The sequence below is a fragment of the Austrofundulus limnaeus genome, unplaced genomic scaffold (assembly GCF_001266775.1).
Source record: "Austrofundulus limnaeus strain Quisiro unplaced genomic scaffold, Austrofundulus_limnaeus-1.0 Scaffold481, whole genome shotgun sequence".
Classification (NCBI taxonomy): domain Eukaryota; kingdom Metazoa; phylum Chordata; class Actinopteri; order Cyprinodontiformes; family Rivulidae; genus Austrofundulus; species Austrofundulus limnaeus.
Window position 1 is genome coordinate 54430 of NW_013952883.1, and position 16976 is coordinate 71405.

Sequence of the window (16976 nt, forward strand, 5' to 3'; positions counted from 1 at the left end):
GTTTCAGTTTGGTGGATGCTGTGATCATGTGAAAATTTGTTTGACCCTATAAGCACCCAAATGAAAAATGATTTTTCTTTTCTTTAATAATGGTCAACCTTTAGGCCAGGGCTGTTCAGCTAAATTGCTCCGGGGGTCACAGTTACTGCAGACCAACGGCACAAGGGCCAAACGTCCAGCAATTAAAGTCATTATGTAAATAAACCAAGTATTACAAAGATCTGTTACCTTTGAATTAGTTTATTTTGCTGCATTTAATCATGGATGTAACATACAGAACCCTATGTAATAAATGTAGTGATAAAACAATTTCAAAAACAAAAAATAAAAAAACATGCCTCATATTTAACACTAATATTATTCTGACATCTCTAAATTGCCAAATTTGTAAACTAATTTATTTTCACTTTCATAGTTTTATCTTCAACTGCTTGTAGTTTTAACTGTCTAAGATATTCATAGAAAAGTTATTTTTACCAGCCCAAGACTCTGACGTTTCTGTAGATACCAAACAAGTCCATGTTTAACTAAAAGGACTTATAGGAATTAAAGTTGAAAACTGGGGGTTTGGACTTAAGAGATGAATAAACCAATTAGCGGGCCAAATTTTGGTCACTCGTGGGTCGGATGTGGCCCGCGGGCCACCAGTTGAATAGCCCTGCTTTAGGCAATTGTTATGTATGTTTTGACAAATTCCAAGTGACAAAGCTAAAAGCACTAAGCAACATAAGCTCCATATTTGACTTCAAAATAAAACAGTCCTGCACACATATAATGTAAGAGTTCTGGTTTATGTTGGCTACCAGATTTACAAAAATCTGTTGGAATTTAAACATGGAGGACGCACAAAATAAGGTTTCATTATTTTTTTTTCCCCTTAAATTGTTTGTTTTGGGTCGTGCAGTTCCCCTGGCATCCAGCAGGGGGCGCTGGTGCACCCTTTGCCCCCCAGACTCCCCACAGCTTTGCCAAGAAGATAAATCCACGGCTGCTGTGGGTACTGGCTCGCCAAATTTTTGGCAGAGGAACTGTGAGCAAACATTGTTTGGGCCGATGGTTCTCGGTTCCTGCCGATGCAGAACTGTAGAGCTCTACCCCCCCCCCCCCCCCGCTGGTGAACTGGTTACTTGTTCTTGGCACTTGAAAGCACCACAATGCATCTGTCATAATTAAACAGAGCAAGTTCCTGTTTCTTTTCATAGTCATATGAAAACAAATAGACTATGTTCTACAGACTCAGTGCAAAGAAATCCGCCCAAATATTTTATTAGAATTTTCATGTGTAATCAGATGTGTCTAATGTCCTAATTTTTAGTTTAATGTTGGCTGCATGCTAAGATAACTACTGTTTTCTTGTTTAATCTTATCATTGTTTTTTACTCTTTCATTTAACTTGTGAGATAAAGCAGCTCTTTGGTTTGATCCATCACTGTCTGCAAAACCATCCACCCATTTTTCTCTAATAACCTCAGTCTGCTTCAGTTTCCTTTTTCTCCATCAGGTTTAAACACATGCACTGTTTTGTTCCTTGTTCAGGGTTTTCATCTGTTATGTTGTCCTTCTACAATCACTTTGTTGTCATAACCTCGAATTCAGGGTAAAATTTAATGGAAGAGAAACAAAAGCAAGTGAAAGCACAATAACAAGCTGTAACCTTGAAAACTTCCTGAAAAAAGGAGACAAAATAAGATGATTTGGGATGCAAATAAACCCCCAAATCTCATCAATTTTGCTCTTGTAATTTTTTCTTATAGCTCTGAAATGACAATTGACTTCAGAAAACACAGAAATGGTTATTATTTAGTAAAATACGGTGCGCGACGGTGTGTCTTCTGAATAAATGAAAATGATTTAACACAGTTGTTTATACTTTTAGCAGCTCTTTTTATTCCACAGCTGACCTGCTAAAAATGACAGATTTTCTTTTCTGGATCTCTGACAGACGGACTTCAATCTCTGAACTCGTAAAGTTCTCCTTCTTTATAATTTTCGCTGTCATTTCTCATGAATGAATGGACACTTCCTGATATCTGAGGCAGGAAACACAGCCTTATATGGTGTTTTTGGGGTGGTAATTATGCTAATCTCCTCTCGCGTGCACGAGCAGCTGGATAGAACAGGTGAATTTACGCAGCTCATTTACACACTTTTCCTGAAGATAGAAGAGTTTGTTGAATCTGACGTGACATGTTCGTACGAACCCTTTGTACGAACAAAAGTAAGAGAAATTTAGGATAAGAATACGAACATGTTCTTGCATGAGGCCCATTGTTCATTCTTTCATCACCTGCAATGTCTCATAGGAAAGGCAACGGTTGCAACAGATGTGGATTTTTTATTCCAGAAAAAAATAAAAATAAAACTAAGATGAGATGAATTTAACATTGTCTAGAAATGAGTTCTGTTTAGGTCTTATTTGATAATTCTATTGCTGATAATTTGACGTGATAGTTCAGAAAACGTCGTAGAAAATAGAGAAAACTGAACAGGATGAAAAATCTGACCCAAACAGAATAAATATATTTTTGCTGCATAATTCAACATTTCTGCACTCCTAGAGACTCCAAGTCCACAACAAAATATATTTAACAGCTAAAAAATATAACTTTTAATTTCTAACAAAATTTTAAATCCAAACGTAATTGTTGCCTTTTTCTGTCATTGTGTGCCATTAAAACCACCCTGTGGAGGTTTAGATCACTAATAACACAGTGAATCAGTCATTGGCTAATGATGCTTTGTTCATCGAGAATCCTGGGAAAAAAAAGCTCTTCAATCCAGTCACACCATGGCTACAAGTCTACCTTTTTACAGCTTTTTCCTTTTGTAAAAATCTGAAAAGCACAGCTGTCACCCACAGTATTAACCAGTCACTGCTATTTTTTTCTACATCAAAACAAGCATGTTTATTACCCACCTATTGTGCCTGAATGGGACACAGTAATAATAAAAATAATTTAAAAATGGATTAAAAAATACAAATTAAAAAATTAAAAAGAGTTGGTGAATAAAACCTAAAAAATGAAATAGAAATATAGTAAATTACCAGAATATTTGACTTCAGGCAAAACAAAGTATCCTCCCTCCTCATATAAATCAGTGTGAAATCTCATGCAGCATATAATTTGATTATATCTGCTGCTGCAGAGCTTCTTCATTAATATTTATCGTTTTTAAAAATAATTATGTATTCCTGAAACATGACTATTCTGCCTTTTTATTTGTACCAAACTTGGTCTAACCAGACACTAGTTTGACAATTGCTCTTTTAATTATGTGTTTTTGTCATGTGTTGGTGCCAAACTATGGAAAAAAAATAATGCAAATTATGTCATTTGAAGCAGAAAAAAAACCTTTAAAATAATATTTGGTTGGCTAAGACATACCTTTAAAAAGTGTTTTCCTGCTTTATTTTTTTCCTGCATGGTTTTTGCAATCTAACTTTTTTCTTTCTTTCCGTTATTCACATTTAAAAAAAAAATCAGGTCATTTGGGAGATTGATCCAATTTTGTTTTTTAGAACATTTTTGCTTTTGAAACTTTTTAAAGTTTTGTGTACAAAAGTTTTTGCCTCATTTAAGTTTTTCTATATTATTTCAACATAAGAAATCTGCTTCAGCAAACTTTCTTTTTTTTTCTTTTTTTCTGCTGAAGCTTGAAGATTTTTGCTTTCTTCTGCTTCTTTTTGCATTCAGCTAGCTTTCTGCCACTTTTAGCATTAAACTACGAAAGTCGAGAGCGGATGTTTCCCACATATAATTTTTCCATGGTTTTCTTGTGATGTAACAAATATCAATGGTTATCTCGAGATAACGAGTTATAACGGGAAAACCATGGAAAAAAATTATCTGCAGAAAACATCCGCTCTCGGCGTCCATATTAATCAACTGTTTTGATGCTTTTAACTTTTAAAACAAACCTTTTTGTTTCAATTTGCTTATAGTTAGCATTTTGTTTTAAGTAGCTTTAGTTAACTTATTGTAATTTTAGGCTTTTTCAAGTGTTTATCTCCTCTTAATGTTTAGCTAGTGTTCTTTTATTATTTTAACAACTATGTTTTAATTTCTTCAGCTTATTTCAGCAAAGCCATTCAGCACTTAGCTTTCAGAGGGTCATTTTTGCAGAAAAAATATACAGCAGATGTGCCCAAAGTGGGGCCCACGGGCCAAAATTGGCCCATCAAGCAATTTGATTTGGCCCACCAGCAGTTGTCCTGGTTATTAGATTGTAATTATGTTAAGATTAAATATAAAATACAAGTAACTACAAGAGACATTTAGATTATATTTAAGTCCATATATAGATTTGCACACTTTATAAGACCACATACACTCAAATTTTAAATTATGAAAAATCCCATGAGTCTTTGCTGCCTGAGCATACGTTGAATTTTCTTCGTGTCCATGTGCTGAAAAACAAAAAACTAAAGAATGTGGGCAACCACACTGGCTGCTAGCTTAATCATAAAAAAATTAAACAACTTTGCTGAAGTATTAAGCATTTCTTATATTATTGCTTTTGGCCCGCGTCCCTCAGATTGATTTTAATTTTGGCCTGCTCAGGAAAAATGTTTGGGCACCCCTGATATACAGTATTTTTCATCTTTAAAAGGAAAATGTAAACCTCAGAACCGGTGACTTTCTGGGGGGGAAAAAAAATAAAAACTGTAGAAAGTAGCTGGAAAACAATAGGAATGAACAGGTTGGGTAAATTCTGCAATATTTTAAATAAATAAATAAAAAAGAAAAAACAGCCGAGACAGAAAGTGATATAAACAGTCCTTGGAAACAAGCTAAGTATTTCTCATCTGTCACCACATCTGACATGTGGTGATGGAGTTTGACAGGGCTGCCTGAGCGCTCGTACAGGAAACAGCTGTACTTAGTGTGACAGCTAACACGATGTCGGGGAACTTCAGCTAATTTCCACGTGTCCATTTTTAAAAATGGCTCGCCCATTAGAGGGTGAGCGCGGGGCCCTGCGCGTGAGCGTCTGCTGGCAGAGGAACAGCTTATGGCTCTGAATGACATCTGCTTTGCACTTTTATTATTCATGCCTCAATACAGTTACCCACGTCTCTCTCTCTCTCTCCTCGCCATCTCAGCGGGATTCCGGGGAAGAAGTGTGGAGTCATAATCTTGACTGCTGAGGAGCTCAGTAACTGCAGGGTCAGTACACACAAACACACGCGCGGTAATGCAACACCACCCAAACTTAGACAGATAATTATCTTCTGTGACGGTTCTCGAGCACTTTGCATTTGGGTCCTTCCACACACAAACAAACCCGTCCACGTGCACACACTGGCAGAGAACAGGAAAAAACCATTTGATGGTTGAAACAGATAACCAGTCTGTGCCCCATCCCAACTCTCCCTTAAGGTTAAGCACATCGTATTTGGTTTGTCAGACCTCTCCTTGCTGCTCTAAATGGATTTGAGACAAACTGCTTGGATTTCTGCTATGAAGCGATTTTCTTCCCCGGTTTTGCACATTCATATATTAGCAGCATCCAGCAGCGTCCCGATTCTCCCTTCTGCTGCCGTGTGTGTGTCCGTGTGCGCTCCAGAGACCATTGTATGAACAGGCTTATCTTAGCTGTGTTTACCGCTGCTACTCGGGGAGGTTTTGCCCCTAACAAGATCCAAACGCTGTCAATGGCAAGCTTAGGGTTTCCCATGATGCCCTCCCTCAGGAGAAATCGACTAAGAGGTCTAATTATTCATCAGTCTATATATTCTTCCTTATTTCCTTCCTTCTTCTGTTGACCCAGGCAGCTCGACACTGTAGCAGGAAAAGAAAGCACAGCTCCTCATTAACTGCTGCAGCCGTTCATACATATGTATGAAGCATTCCCCTCTGCCTCTCTGTCTTTATTGCAGACACCCCTTAATAAGATTTATTTTCCCCACTAATAAAATGTGTAATTTATATGAAAAAATCCATAACCAAGGCTCTGACATACATGGGACCCTTAAAGTGATCCGACTGCTGCTGCTTGAAGTTTAGCTCTACGTTTATATCTGCATAATGCATGTTTTTTTTTGTTTGTTTGTTTTTTACACTACCTATTACGCCCCGTTCTATGAGATTTTTTAGGTTTCAAAAAGAGTTGCAGAGTCCTGCTCTGAGTTTTGTAGCGTAGAAATGAATTCCTAAAGAGAAGAGGCTGCAGAGACGGCGCTGCGTCACCGTGCTGACATCCGCTCGTCTTCCTCGACAGGATATTGCTACGATGCAGCTGTGTGCCAACAAGCTGGATAAGAAGGACTTCTTTGGAAAGTCTGACCCCTTCCTGGTTTTCTACCGGAGCAACGAGGATGGAACGTAAGTGTGAGCAGTGGGGGTGGGCTTGAGGGTTCGCTCGGGTTTTTAACACAAATTTCACTGAAGGTTATTACGAGCGTAAACTATATATTTTAGATATTTCATGTTTTTGACTGTTTCTATTGATGTTCATTACCACCGGCTTTCTTTTTGATTCTGATGCAGAGTAAAACTCAGGCTGATATTGGTGATATTGATCCGTTACTTGTGCAAATTCACCGAATGTGTCCTGTAAATCTAAAAACAAAACAAAACAAAAAAAAGTATTGCATTTCAAGTAACTACCTCAGGTAATTTTTTATCCTTTTTAAACTCGAAAGTGAGGATTAGGGCCACGGAAACTGACTTTAATCTGAGAATTCTGAGAAAAAAATCTGAATTTGGATTTTATTCTAGGAATAAGAGAGATTAAAGTCAGAATTTGTTTCTCAGGATTAGAAAAATGTCAGAATTCTTTATTTTTTCCAGTGGCCCTAATCCTCTTTCATATGTATTGTTGTAGCATCATCGTTTACCATATACTTCAGCTAATTCAACAGAAAAAAAGGGGACACAATCATACAAAATAAATAGTCTTTAACAATAAAAATGAAATAAAATTATAAAACCATTAAAATATATTGTTTGATTATTAAGAACTACTTAAATCTTCATTAGTTACAAGAACATAATAACATGTAACATCTACAGACTGAGCACCTGCTGCTGTACTTACACATTCTCCAGGCGGAAGAAAAAGTAGTTCCGTTTAAACACATGATTTAAACAAAAAATCAACAGTTTAGTTACTTTCCACTTTGTTTCTGTTCATGATATAGGCTACATTACCTGAAATGGCTGAAGTATCAAAGTATCAGTATTTCTGATACTAGCATTTTAGAGCAAAACTTTCTGGTATGAATATTTCAGTATTGATCATTGTTACCTGTTTGTTAGCAAAACATTTCATGAACCACTGATATCATTATGGCTGCCACAGATAACGGACCTTAAAAAACCATTAAGATTGCTACAACTCAACAGGTTTACAAATCCTGACCTAAAATACAACCGAGGCTGATTCCCAACACATATTTGGAGGACTAGCAAATAACAATCTTTGTTTAAAAGGAAAAAACTAACAGACATGTTAAAAAACAGTTCAAACATGGAAAAGACATTCAAAACGTACACGTTCATTATTATAAACATGGCAGCAAAAATACTCAGGATCCCTCTACATCACTGCTGCATCATACGGAGCCCGCGAGAGGACATGGGTGAATTTTTTTTTTCTTTTGCATTCCCATGCAATACTATTGCGTTACCTCGCATTATCTTTGCGTTACCTCGCGATACTTTTGCGTTACCTCGCAATACTTTTGCGTTACCTCACAATATCTTTGCGTTACCTCGCGATACGTTTGCGTTACCTCACAATACCTTTGCATTCATTCGCAATATTGTTTTGCGTTCCCGCACAAAAGTTTGTTTTGAATATGAACTGAATTAAATCAGAATTTTATTTTGAAATATCCAGTCACCAAAACTGGATGTGTCGCCACAGTTTGTGAAATTCACATTGATGTTGCGTGGCTGCACCGTATTAAAATATCGGCGTATGACATACTTCCATGCGTAGTTGTGTGATATATTCATTCTGAAGCTGAATTAAAGCAGTAGGCTAACTCGCTAATGGTGAACATGTGAGTTTGTTGTTAAACCGGCAGGCACAACAGTGTTTAATGACTTTTGTGTTCCCATGCAATACTTTTGTGTGGGAACGCAAAAGAAAAAAAATCTCCCATGTCCACTCACAGGCTCCATAGCATCAAATATTACATCAATTTAAGTAAAAAAAAAAAGATAAGTAATAGAAGCTTGTTTAGCTTTTAAGGGCCACAGGATGGAGTTGCTGCTATAAACCACTTCAGGCAATTATCTCAAAGTGCCACCATTACTAACAGCAAATCCTGATCGAAGCACCAAACTCTCAGCAAATCCACTGGTGTTACATGGTGTAAAGCTGAAAGAGGACTGAGGAAGACTGTGGTGCCGTCCCCACTGAAAAAAAAACTGAGGTTTATACTTTCAGTACATCCATCCAATCATACCAATTATCCCATCTGGTTCACAGCCCAGTTTTTTCATAAATCATCTCAGCTGCCTGAGACCTCTAATTCAGCTTGTAGAACAAACCAGGGCTCATCTTTTTTCAGTTTTTTTRTTTATTTATTTTGCTGTCTTTCACAGATGTGCCTCTTTGAGCTGTCTGTAACAATAACAGTTCTTCGGCAATGATTTTGTCGCCCAGATACGTTTAAGCGATTACACGCTACTGTAAAAGCTTTATGTAGAGTTGCACTGGATGATTATCTCTGCAGGTTTGATGAGCGCAATATAAATGCACTCTCCCATTTGGGGGCGGGTGGCTCACATCTGGCATTTTCCCATCAGGTTCACCATCTGCCACAAGACGGAGGTGATCAAGAACACGCTGAACCCGGTGTGGCAGCCCTTCACCATCCCTGTTAGAGCGCTCTGCAACGGTGACTATGACAGGTTGGGAAAGACTACTAAACTGGACTTAAAGCTCTGTTGATCAGTTTAACTTCCCATGGATGGTCTTGGGCAGGGGTGTCAAACTCCTTTTCACCAAGGAACGTTATGGTTTCATGTTTAACTTTGACTAAAAGTGAAACGTCACGTTCCTCATCAACAAACAATAATTGAGCTCTACCTGGTATTTCCTGCATAAAAACAGCATTTTAACATCCTCTTGTAAACATTAAGAAGTACTTTGTGTGCAACTGACTAAATGTGAAATGAATAATACAAAAATACTATTAAAAGTAAAAGTAAGAGTTTTATTTACTGATGAGTTGTGGTGAGCAGCTGCCATCTTGAATTCTGAACTCTCACACTTTAAGACAGGGAATTCCCAATAATCAACATGCATTATGGGAAATGTAGTTTATGGTCAATGCTGGCTGTAAAGCAGCTAAGTTCAAAACAGTGATACTGTGTAATTCAGCTAAATGAAATAAAGCCAACAGCTCAGGGGCAGGGCAAGTATTATTATCTACAACCTTTTAAATTTCTTTAGTTCAGAGGTTCTCAAACTGGGGTCCCAGGACCTCGGGAGGTCCACAAGCCCCATCTTGAGGGTCCTCAAATTTTTTTAAATAAATTTCAAAATTGGTTTTATTTTTAAAAAATGCATACGAGTAACAATGCACTAGAAAAACAAACATACTAAAACCTATGCAAAAATAATATTCCCATGTTTTTAGGGGGTTAAAATTAGAGGTAAACTATTTTAAAACAGCATGGGGTTTATGAGGGGGTCCCTGGAAATTTTTCACCATTATTTTTAAAACAGCACGGGGTTTATGAGGGGGTCCCTGGAAATTTTTCACCCTTGAAAGGGGTCCACAGACCCAAAAAAATTGAGAACCCCTGGTTTAGTTTGTTGCATTTTATAACATAACTAGAAGCACTCAGAGAGTGCAAACATCCGCCAAGACCAATTTCCCCCATCCTGTAACAGTTAATGCATAAAAGCAGAGATGGAAACACATTTGCCAAATAAGTTCTGACGTAGTGAACATTTAAGCAGCAGTATGCACGGGATTTATTCTCTGTCGAGTCCAATGTGAGAAAAAAGTCAGACTTGTCACCGTTATTCATCATCAAACTGGTGTGGGATTAAGCTCCTAAGTTTTCATCAGTCACATTTCACCATGTAAAATGTCTGTTTTATCCCCTTGTATGAGTTTGTAATGGTTTGACTCTCTTTATAAAGTGCTTCTGGCTCCCCCCGTCTCCAAACTTTGAGGCCCGGCAGCTCTCTGTTTACAAGCCTGGTAGCGAGAAACTGTTTTGATTGGTTGTTTCGAAAATGTGGTGTGTTTAAGGCAGGGGTGTCAAACTCCTGTCCTCAAGGGCCGCTATCCTGCATGTTTTAGAGGTTTTCTTGCTCCAACACACCTGATTTTGATCGCTGGGTGATTAACAGGCTTCTGCCCAATTTGAAGAGTTAATTCAATCACTGAATCAGGTGTGTTGGAGCTGGAAAACCTCTAAAACATGCAGGATAGCGGCCCTCGAGGACTGGAGTTTGACACCCCTGGTTTAAGGAAATGGGAAAAATGGGTTTCACGGTGCAGTCACGCACTTCCTGGTCACAAAACATTCTGTAAATGTGCACATTATGGCAAAAATTATTCATCATTAAATGTGGTTTTAACATTACTTTTATAAACTTTGAAGTCCGTGCTGTCCAATCCAGCTCAATGGTTTTTACAGAAGCCCTGTGAAAGCATCACAGCTTTGCTGATCTCAGAGGGTTAAAAGAAAAAAATTCCTGTATCCGCATCGTGATCCGGAAAATCACCAAAATGTAAAGATGTGTTCCTTGGCCCAGTACCCACATGTGTTGTAAATATCATGACAATCCGTCCACAAGTTTTTGAGTAAAATTGTCCACAGACTGAACGACAGACAGACGGACATACGTGACCGAAAATATTACCTTGCCCTTGGCGGAGGTAAATATATAATTTCCTATTGATATAAAACAATTTTCATATTAAGTAAAAAATAAAAATAATTGGGGGGGGGGTGCCTACCTTGGCGGGTCAGACGGGAGTCACCCGCGGGCCACATTTGGCCCACAGGCCTTGAGTTTGACACGTGGTCTTGGGCTTCTAAGGTGACCGATTTACTCCGATCAAAGGAGAATCAAGAAAACCTCCATGTAGACGAGGCACCTTCTCAGTGGATGACATCACCTGTTACTGGGGCAGTCAGAATAATGCCAGCAGTCGGTCATGGTGTCCCAGGGACCAGCACTGGTGTTATTGAGACTGACTCAGTTTTCACGCAGCACCGTGTCATACATACGGAATCAGGCTGGACCGTGCTTTGTGTGCGTAAAAGCTGCAGACACTCTATACAATACCATATATATATATATATATATATATATATATATATATGTATGTATATGTGTGTGTGTGTGAGAGAGAGAGATGCAAGGCTTCAAATGGAAGTGGAAGAGCAAAACCTCATAACAGCTGTAATTCAAAAATATAGGCATCGCTTTTACTGGGATAAAGGGAAAAAGATGCGGCTTTGGATACTAAATTACATTGATCGTGCAAATAGCTCACAGAACCACACAAGTATTTTTCCCATCTTGCAAACAGAATACAAATTATTGAATATATTTAGAACCCCATTTGAGTGAAAATCAGCCCACATCAGAGCTGCTTCCAATTCAGAGTGAGAAGAAAATCAGCTCTGGTAAACCGATACATACAGATAAGACCCATATCTGCTCTGCACTTTCCTGTCATGGAATGGGGTAGCTCTTAGTCATCCACTCTAACATAAAAGGGATAGTTTTTTTTGAAGTGGGGTTGTTTTCAGTGATCACGAGTAGTCAACATCTTACCAGAAGCAGATGGAGGCACTTCAATTTGGAGAGTCGGAAATAAATGCTGCTGGAGGCATGACACTAATGGTGCGTTCACACCAAACGCGATTTCAGCATCAGGAGCATCAGGTTTACATACAAAGTCTATGGTGGACGCGCTTCAAGCAGCGTCGGGAAGTGCTGCGGCGCCTCAAGCGCGATTAAAGCAGCGCGATTTGAATGATTTGAACGATCTGAGTGTTCGACGCGTTGAGGCGCAAATAGCTGAAGTTAGAAAATCTGAACTTTTGCAGCTCGACGCGCCGCGTCAACCAATCAGAGAGACTCCACTGTGTGACGTAGTGACATATTTCCCGACGGGACAGTTTACTGAATGATGTCCACTAACCTGAAACAGATGGAGAGGAGCTCTTTAGCTGAAAATGAGTGCTGCAGTCGGTGTCCTGACAGGAGATATCCACACCAATGCGTGGCAGCGGCTCATCAGACTGGACTCGGGACAAAAATAGTCCTGAAAGCGAGCTGTGAGCCTCTCCCACAGCTCCTGGGTGATGAAACTCAGAATGTCTCTGAATTATCTGGTGAATTAATTATGAATTAATTATCTGATGAACGTGACATGCTCTTGCTCTCTGTAAATAAAGCAAAGCCACTTCCTCGTCCGACATTAAACAGAGCCCGACAGAGGAGGGAGGGGCGGGGAGGCTCTTCCCGTGCAGCGCTTCAAGAGCTGACCTGCGTCTGACCTCAAAGTGCACGAGCTTCAAACTTCAGCGTTGGCTGCGATTTTGAAGCTGAAATCGCGTTCGGTGTGAACGCAGCATAACAGCTAACCAGAAGATATTCAGTTCAAAAGACGATTTCAGCTTTCCAAACAACTTTAACCTAAAATAATAATAATAATAATAATAATAATAATAATAATAATAATAATAATAATAATAATAATAGTTGTAGTTCAATTGAATGAATGCCCTAGTATGCAGAGCACTACTTTTGTATCAGATGGTTATACTGAAGAGTCTGAGCTTGAACAGTCTGTTAAAACCATAGATAGTATATACTCTATGTCAGGCATGGGCAATCATGGTCCTGGAGGGCCGCAGCCCTGCAGGTTTTACTTGTTTCTCTGCTCCAACACACCTGATATGAATGATGATTATCAGGCTTCTGCAGTACGGAGGATCAAAACTGACATAATTAGAAATAAAAGCATAATTATGAACCACTAAATAAATACATTTGAAATGCACCAAACACATTTAAAAAGGAGAACTTTATCTCCTGTTTTATATTTTAATAGACTTTCATATTTTTTCCAGGTTAGCTCCAATAAATTAGTCTATATATTTTAACAGAAAATTAAAATTTTACTGTTTTTAAAACATAAACTAATTGTTTTTCCTTTTACTTGTACATGCATTTGTGTGTCTTAAATGTTTATACTTAATTATTTTTATATTTTTTTCCCAACAAGTCTTTTTATTTTATGTGTTGCATGCTTGTGCTGCCTCGGTTTAGCTAAAAGTTTAAAGTTTATTTTAAAACAAAGGCAAGGAGGAAAAAAATACCTGTGCATTTATTTTTAACTAAACTTTAAGCTAAACTGCGGCAGCAGAAGCATGCAACACATAGAAATAAAAAGACTCGTTGGACAAAATTATAAAAATAATTCAATTTAAGCATTCAAGAGACACAAATGCATGTGCAAGTAAAAGGAAAAATATGTAAAATATGTATTAAAAACATTAATAAATTATGTGTTAAAATGTATAATTTATTGGAACTAAGCTGGAAAATAAATATGAAGGTCAATTAAATTATAAAACATGAGATAAAGTTCTCATTTTAATTTATTTGGTACAATTTCATTGTATTTATTTACTTAAAGGTTCATTTATCTGTTTCTGCTTTTATTTCTAATTATGTCAGTTTCGGTCCTCCATACTGCAGAACTTGGAAGAGGTAGTTCAGTGACTGAATCAGGTGTGTTGAAGCAGGGAAAAATGTAAAACATGTAGGGCTGCGGCCCTCGAGGACCATGATTGCCCACCCCTGCTCTATGTACACCTCTAATAGGAAACCAGATCAAAACCAGCCTTTCAGCTGTTCAAAGTACAAGCCCAAACTATGTGCCAGAAACCAATTCAGTTATAGACTTGAAAATTTATTTGCACATGCAAAGATTAACACAACCTCCTCAGGCCACTTAAAGTCTCCCTCTGTCTAAACAGTGGGGTGGGGACACATGGAAATCTTGAGCAATGTCAAAACAAACAAAAAAAAAAAGCCTTGTACTTGGTTCTTAGTAATTAGAATAAGAATATGTTGTAAGTATTTATATAAATATATGCAATTGTGATGTAGGTGAAAAACATGTTTTTGAGGCGTGCATTAACTAGACTTGTTGAAAACTCAGAAACTTTCTAAAAGCACAGTAAAAATCAGCAATAAAGACAGGATAATTGCACTTTAATTATAAAAATATTCAAAATATCTCAAGAATAAATAAGTACATGTGAAGTGCATGTAAGGCTCAAGAAAAATAAAGAAAATATTGCACACAATCTTCAACTAGTTCCACCAGGTAGCTGTGAATTTCTGCAGTTGCATGTATGAAAAGTTCAGCCTAAAAACATACATTAAGGCTGCCTCCAGTGGGACGGGCCTCGTTAAGGCAAATAATAATTTTGAACCTAAATTTCTGCTAAACAAAACCTAAACCAGCGTCAGAATTTCTCAAGCCCAAAATCACAGATGTTACAATGAGTAATGTATGCACAGTCAGTGCTTTTGTTCTTGAAGAAGCTGCATAAACGGTCTAGCAGGCCATTTTAATTTCATAATGACAGTTTCTCTGAGCACACTGTTGCAGGTTCAGTAGAGTCAAGAGCTCATCCCTTTTATGGTTCTTTGGAAGCCAGAGATTAGAGTTTGTTTGTGCTTACAAATATTGGAAAATTAAAGGGCAACTTTCAACCCCTCCAGAAAGAAAAAAAAAGTTTAAAGTCATGTTTTTTTTCTACAACACTGTGGACAGTCTTTATTTTGGTCTCACAGATGATGCAAAGCGCTTAACATGAAGGACTTTGTGTATAACCAGTTCCCCGCTTGATATGCTAATGACTTTCAATAACCTGAGATGCTTTAGCCAAAAGATGCGTCGTTCACATCAGCTCAACAACGTACCTTATATCGGACCGTTGGCATGGTAATACATGCAAAGTCGAGATCTTTTATTCATCACTCGCTCCTTCGTGTGAAATTGTTCGTTCGTTCTCACCGGATGGAAACTGGTTTGAGCACGGAGTTCAGATAATAACTGTACCCACTGCGCTAACAATCCACTTCAGTCTGCTGTATTATTTATTCAGTGAATAAGTAATTGTTCCATCTGCTCCTGGTGAGCTGGAGAGGAAAGATGTTTTTTTTTTTCCAACAGAACTTGCTGTTCTCTTTATTGACAGAAGATGATGTGGTAAAGAACATCTCGCAAGTGATGTTCACTCTCTCTCCTTTTTTATTTTCTTTCTTTTAGGACTGTGAAAGTAGACGTCTATGATTGGGATCGAGATGGAAGGTAAAAGCATTTGCCCATTTCAATTTTCTATACCCCTATTTTTCACGCTGGTTTTCTAAAACATCAAAAAGAATTAAATGCCATGCGTAGATTTTGTAGGTAAAAAATGTGAAGAAGTGTGCTTTTCTTTTTTTCTTTTATTTTCTAAAACCTAACATTTTGGGAAGGACAGCAGCTGCGCAGGATTGGAGGATTTCTTAGAGCTGAGATGGAAAGCGAAATGTTGATAGAAAGTCAGAGCAATTGCTCTCAGATTGTGAAATTTGTTTTCATGCTTGCTTGTCTGTGTGGGTGTTTTATGTTGTTTTTTTTGTTTGTTTTGTTTTGTTTTTTGCTGTCTGCAGCCACGACTTCATTGGAGAGTTCACCACCAGCTACAGAGAGCTGTCTCGGGGGCAGAATCAGTTTAACGTCTACGAGGTAAACTACAACATGCTCGTTGTTCCTCTTTGACGTTGCCCCTGTTAGTCCAGTTTAGTTGATAAGTTGAATGTTTTACCGTGCACTCTCCTAAAGCTCAGAAAATTCTGCACTACAAATCGCATCTCACATCCCAACATGACGACCTTTTCTTTGTAAAAATGCTTTTATTTGTAGCTCTGGTGTTTTAAAAGCTGAGATATAATGAATTAACAGATCTCAATGCAAGATGGTCAAAGGCCCGTTTAAAAGGCATAGTTAGTTAGTTGGTCATCCTTCATAGAAGGCGACCTTTGACCAATGTAAAGGTAAGAGCTACATCTTCTCTTAACTGAAGTTATGAGGAAAATCACGAGTTCTTCTGTTTTAGAAATAATACCTTTTCTGAAACGGTAGGAGGTTCTTAAAGAGACAGAGGCCAATTTTAAGGTGGTTAGACAGACTGATGCAAAATTTTTACAGCATTTTCATAACAGCGGAAGATAACAGTTACTTGATCATGGTGAAGAATTGAACTATGTGCCTGAAAAATACGTAACTCCCCCTCTTTAAGGAAGACCTTTTACAAAAATAAATAAATAAACATGCAATGTCAGCACACTACTTGTTTCTAGTATCTAACTGGTCTGTGACACGTTGGAAACTAGTTGGCAGCTCACGTTTGGATAAAATAAACAAACTTTCTGTTGCAGAGTCACAGTGAACAGCAAGCTGTGTGGTCATGTTCCGAGCGACCGGTTTTTGGTAAACACAACTAAGTGCATGGCCTGCAAGTGTGTGTTCAAGGAAAGGAACATTGTTTTCTTGCCCACTTGCAGCTACATCATACCTGCCAATTGGCTCACTTTGTACCCACCTCAGCAGCCACCCCCTCATTTATGATTTAATCTACTGGAGTACACTTTTTAAAATGAAGCTGGACAGATTTGAACCATTAGTTTGTAGATTTAGACAATTAGGTCTGTAGCATCTGTAGATGTTGGACCCTAAGTGCAGGTTGTAATATTTCCACAGTCATATTATCCATGCATTCAGATCTGATTTTCTTTCAAATAAACCATTTTTTTATTCTCCTCTGTATAACGGTGAGATTCAGAGCTAAATTGGAGTATAGGAGAACAAAAAGAAAAGAAGAAACAGAATTATTTATGAAGAACAAGTTCTTATCTGTTTTGTAGAAAACACACACACACACACACACACACACACACACACACACACACACACACAC

The 16976-nt window shown here is 38.0% G+C and overlaps 1 protein-coding gene across 1 annotated transcript in view; it reads left to right on the forward strand.

The window, feature by feature from the left end:
• Positions 1-16976, forward strand: part of cpne9 (copine family member IX) — a gene marked incomplete at its 5' end in the record, with an annotated part of 83463 nt that overhangs the window by 34502 nt on the left and 31985 nt on the right. Inside the window, 5 exon segments of the mRNA XM_014025511.1 lie at positions 5105-5168; positions 6223-6326; positions 8763-8867; positions 15284-15325; positions 15670-15745. Of these exon segments, the coding sequence (XP_013880965.1) occupies positions 5105-5168; positions 6223-6326; positions 8763-8867; positions 15284-15325; positions 15670-15745 (391 nt within the window).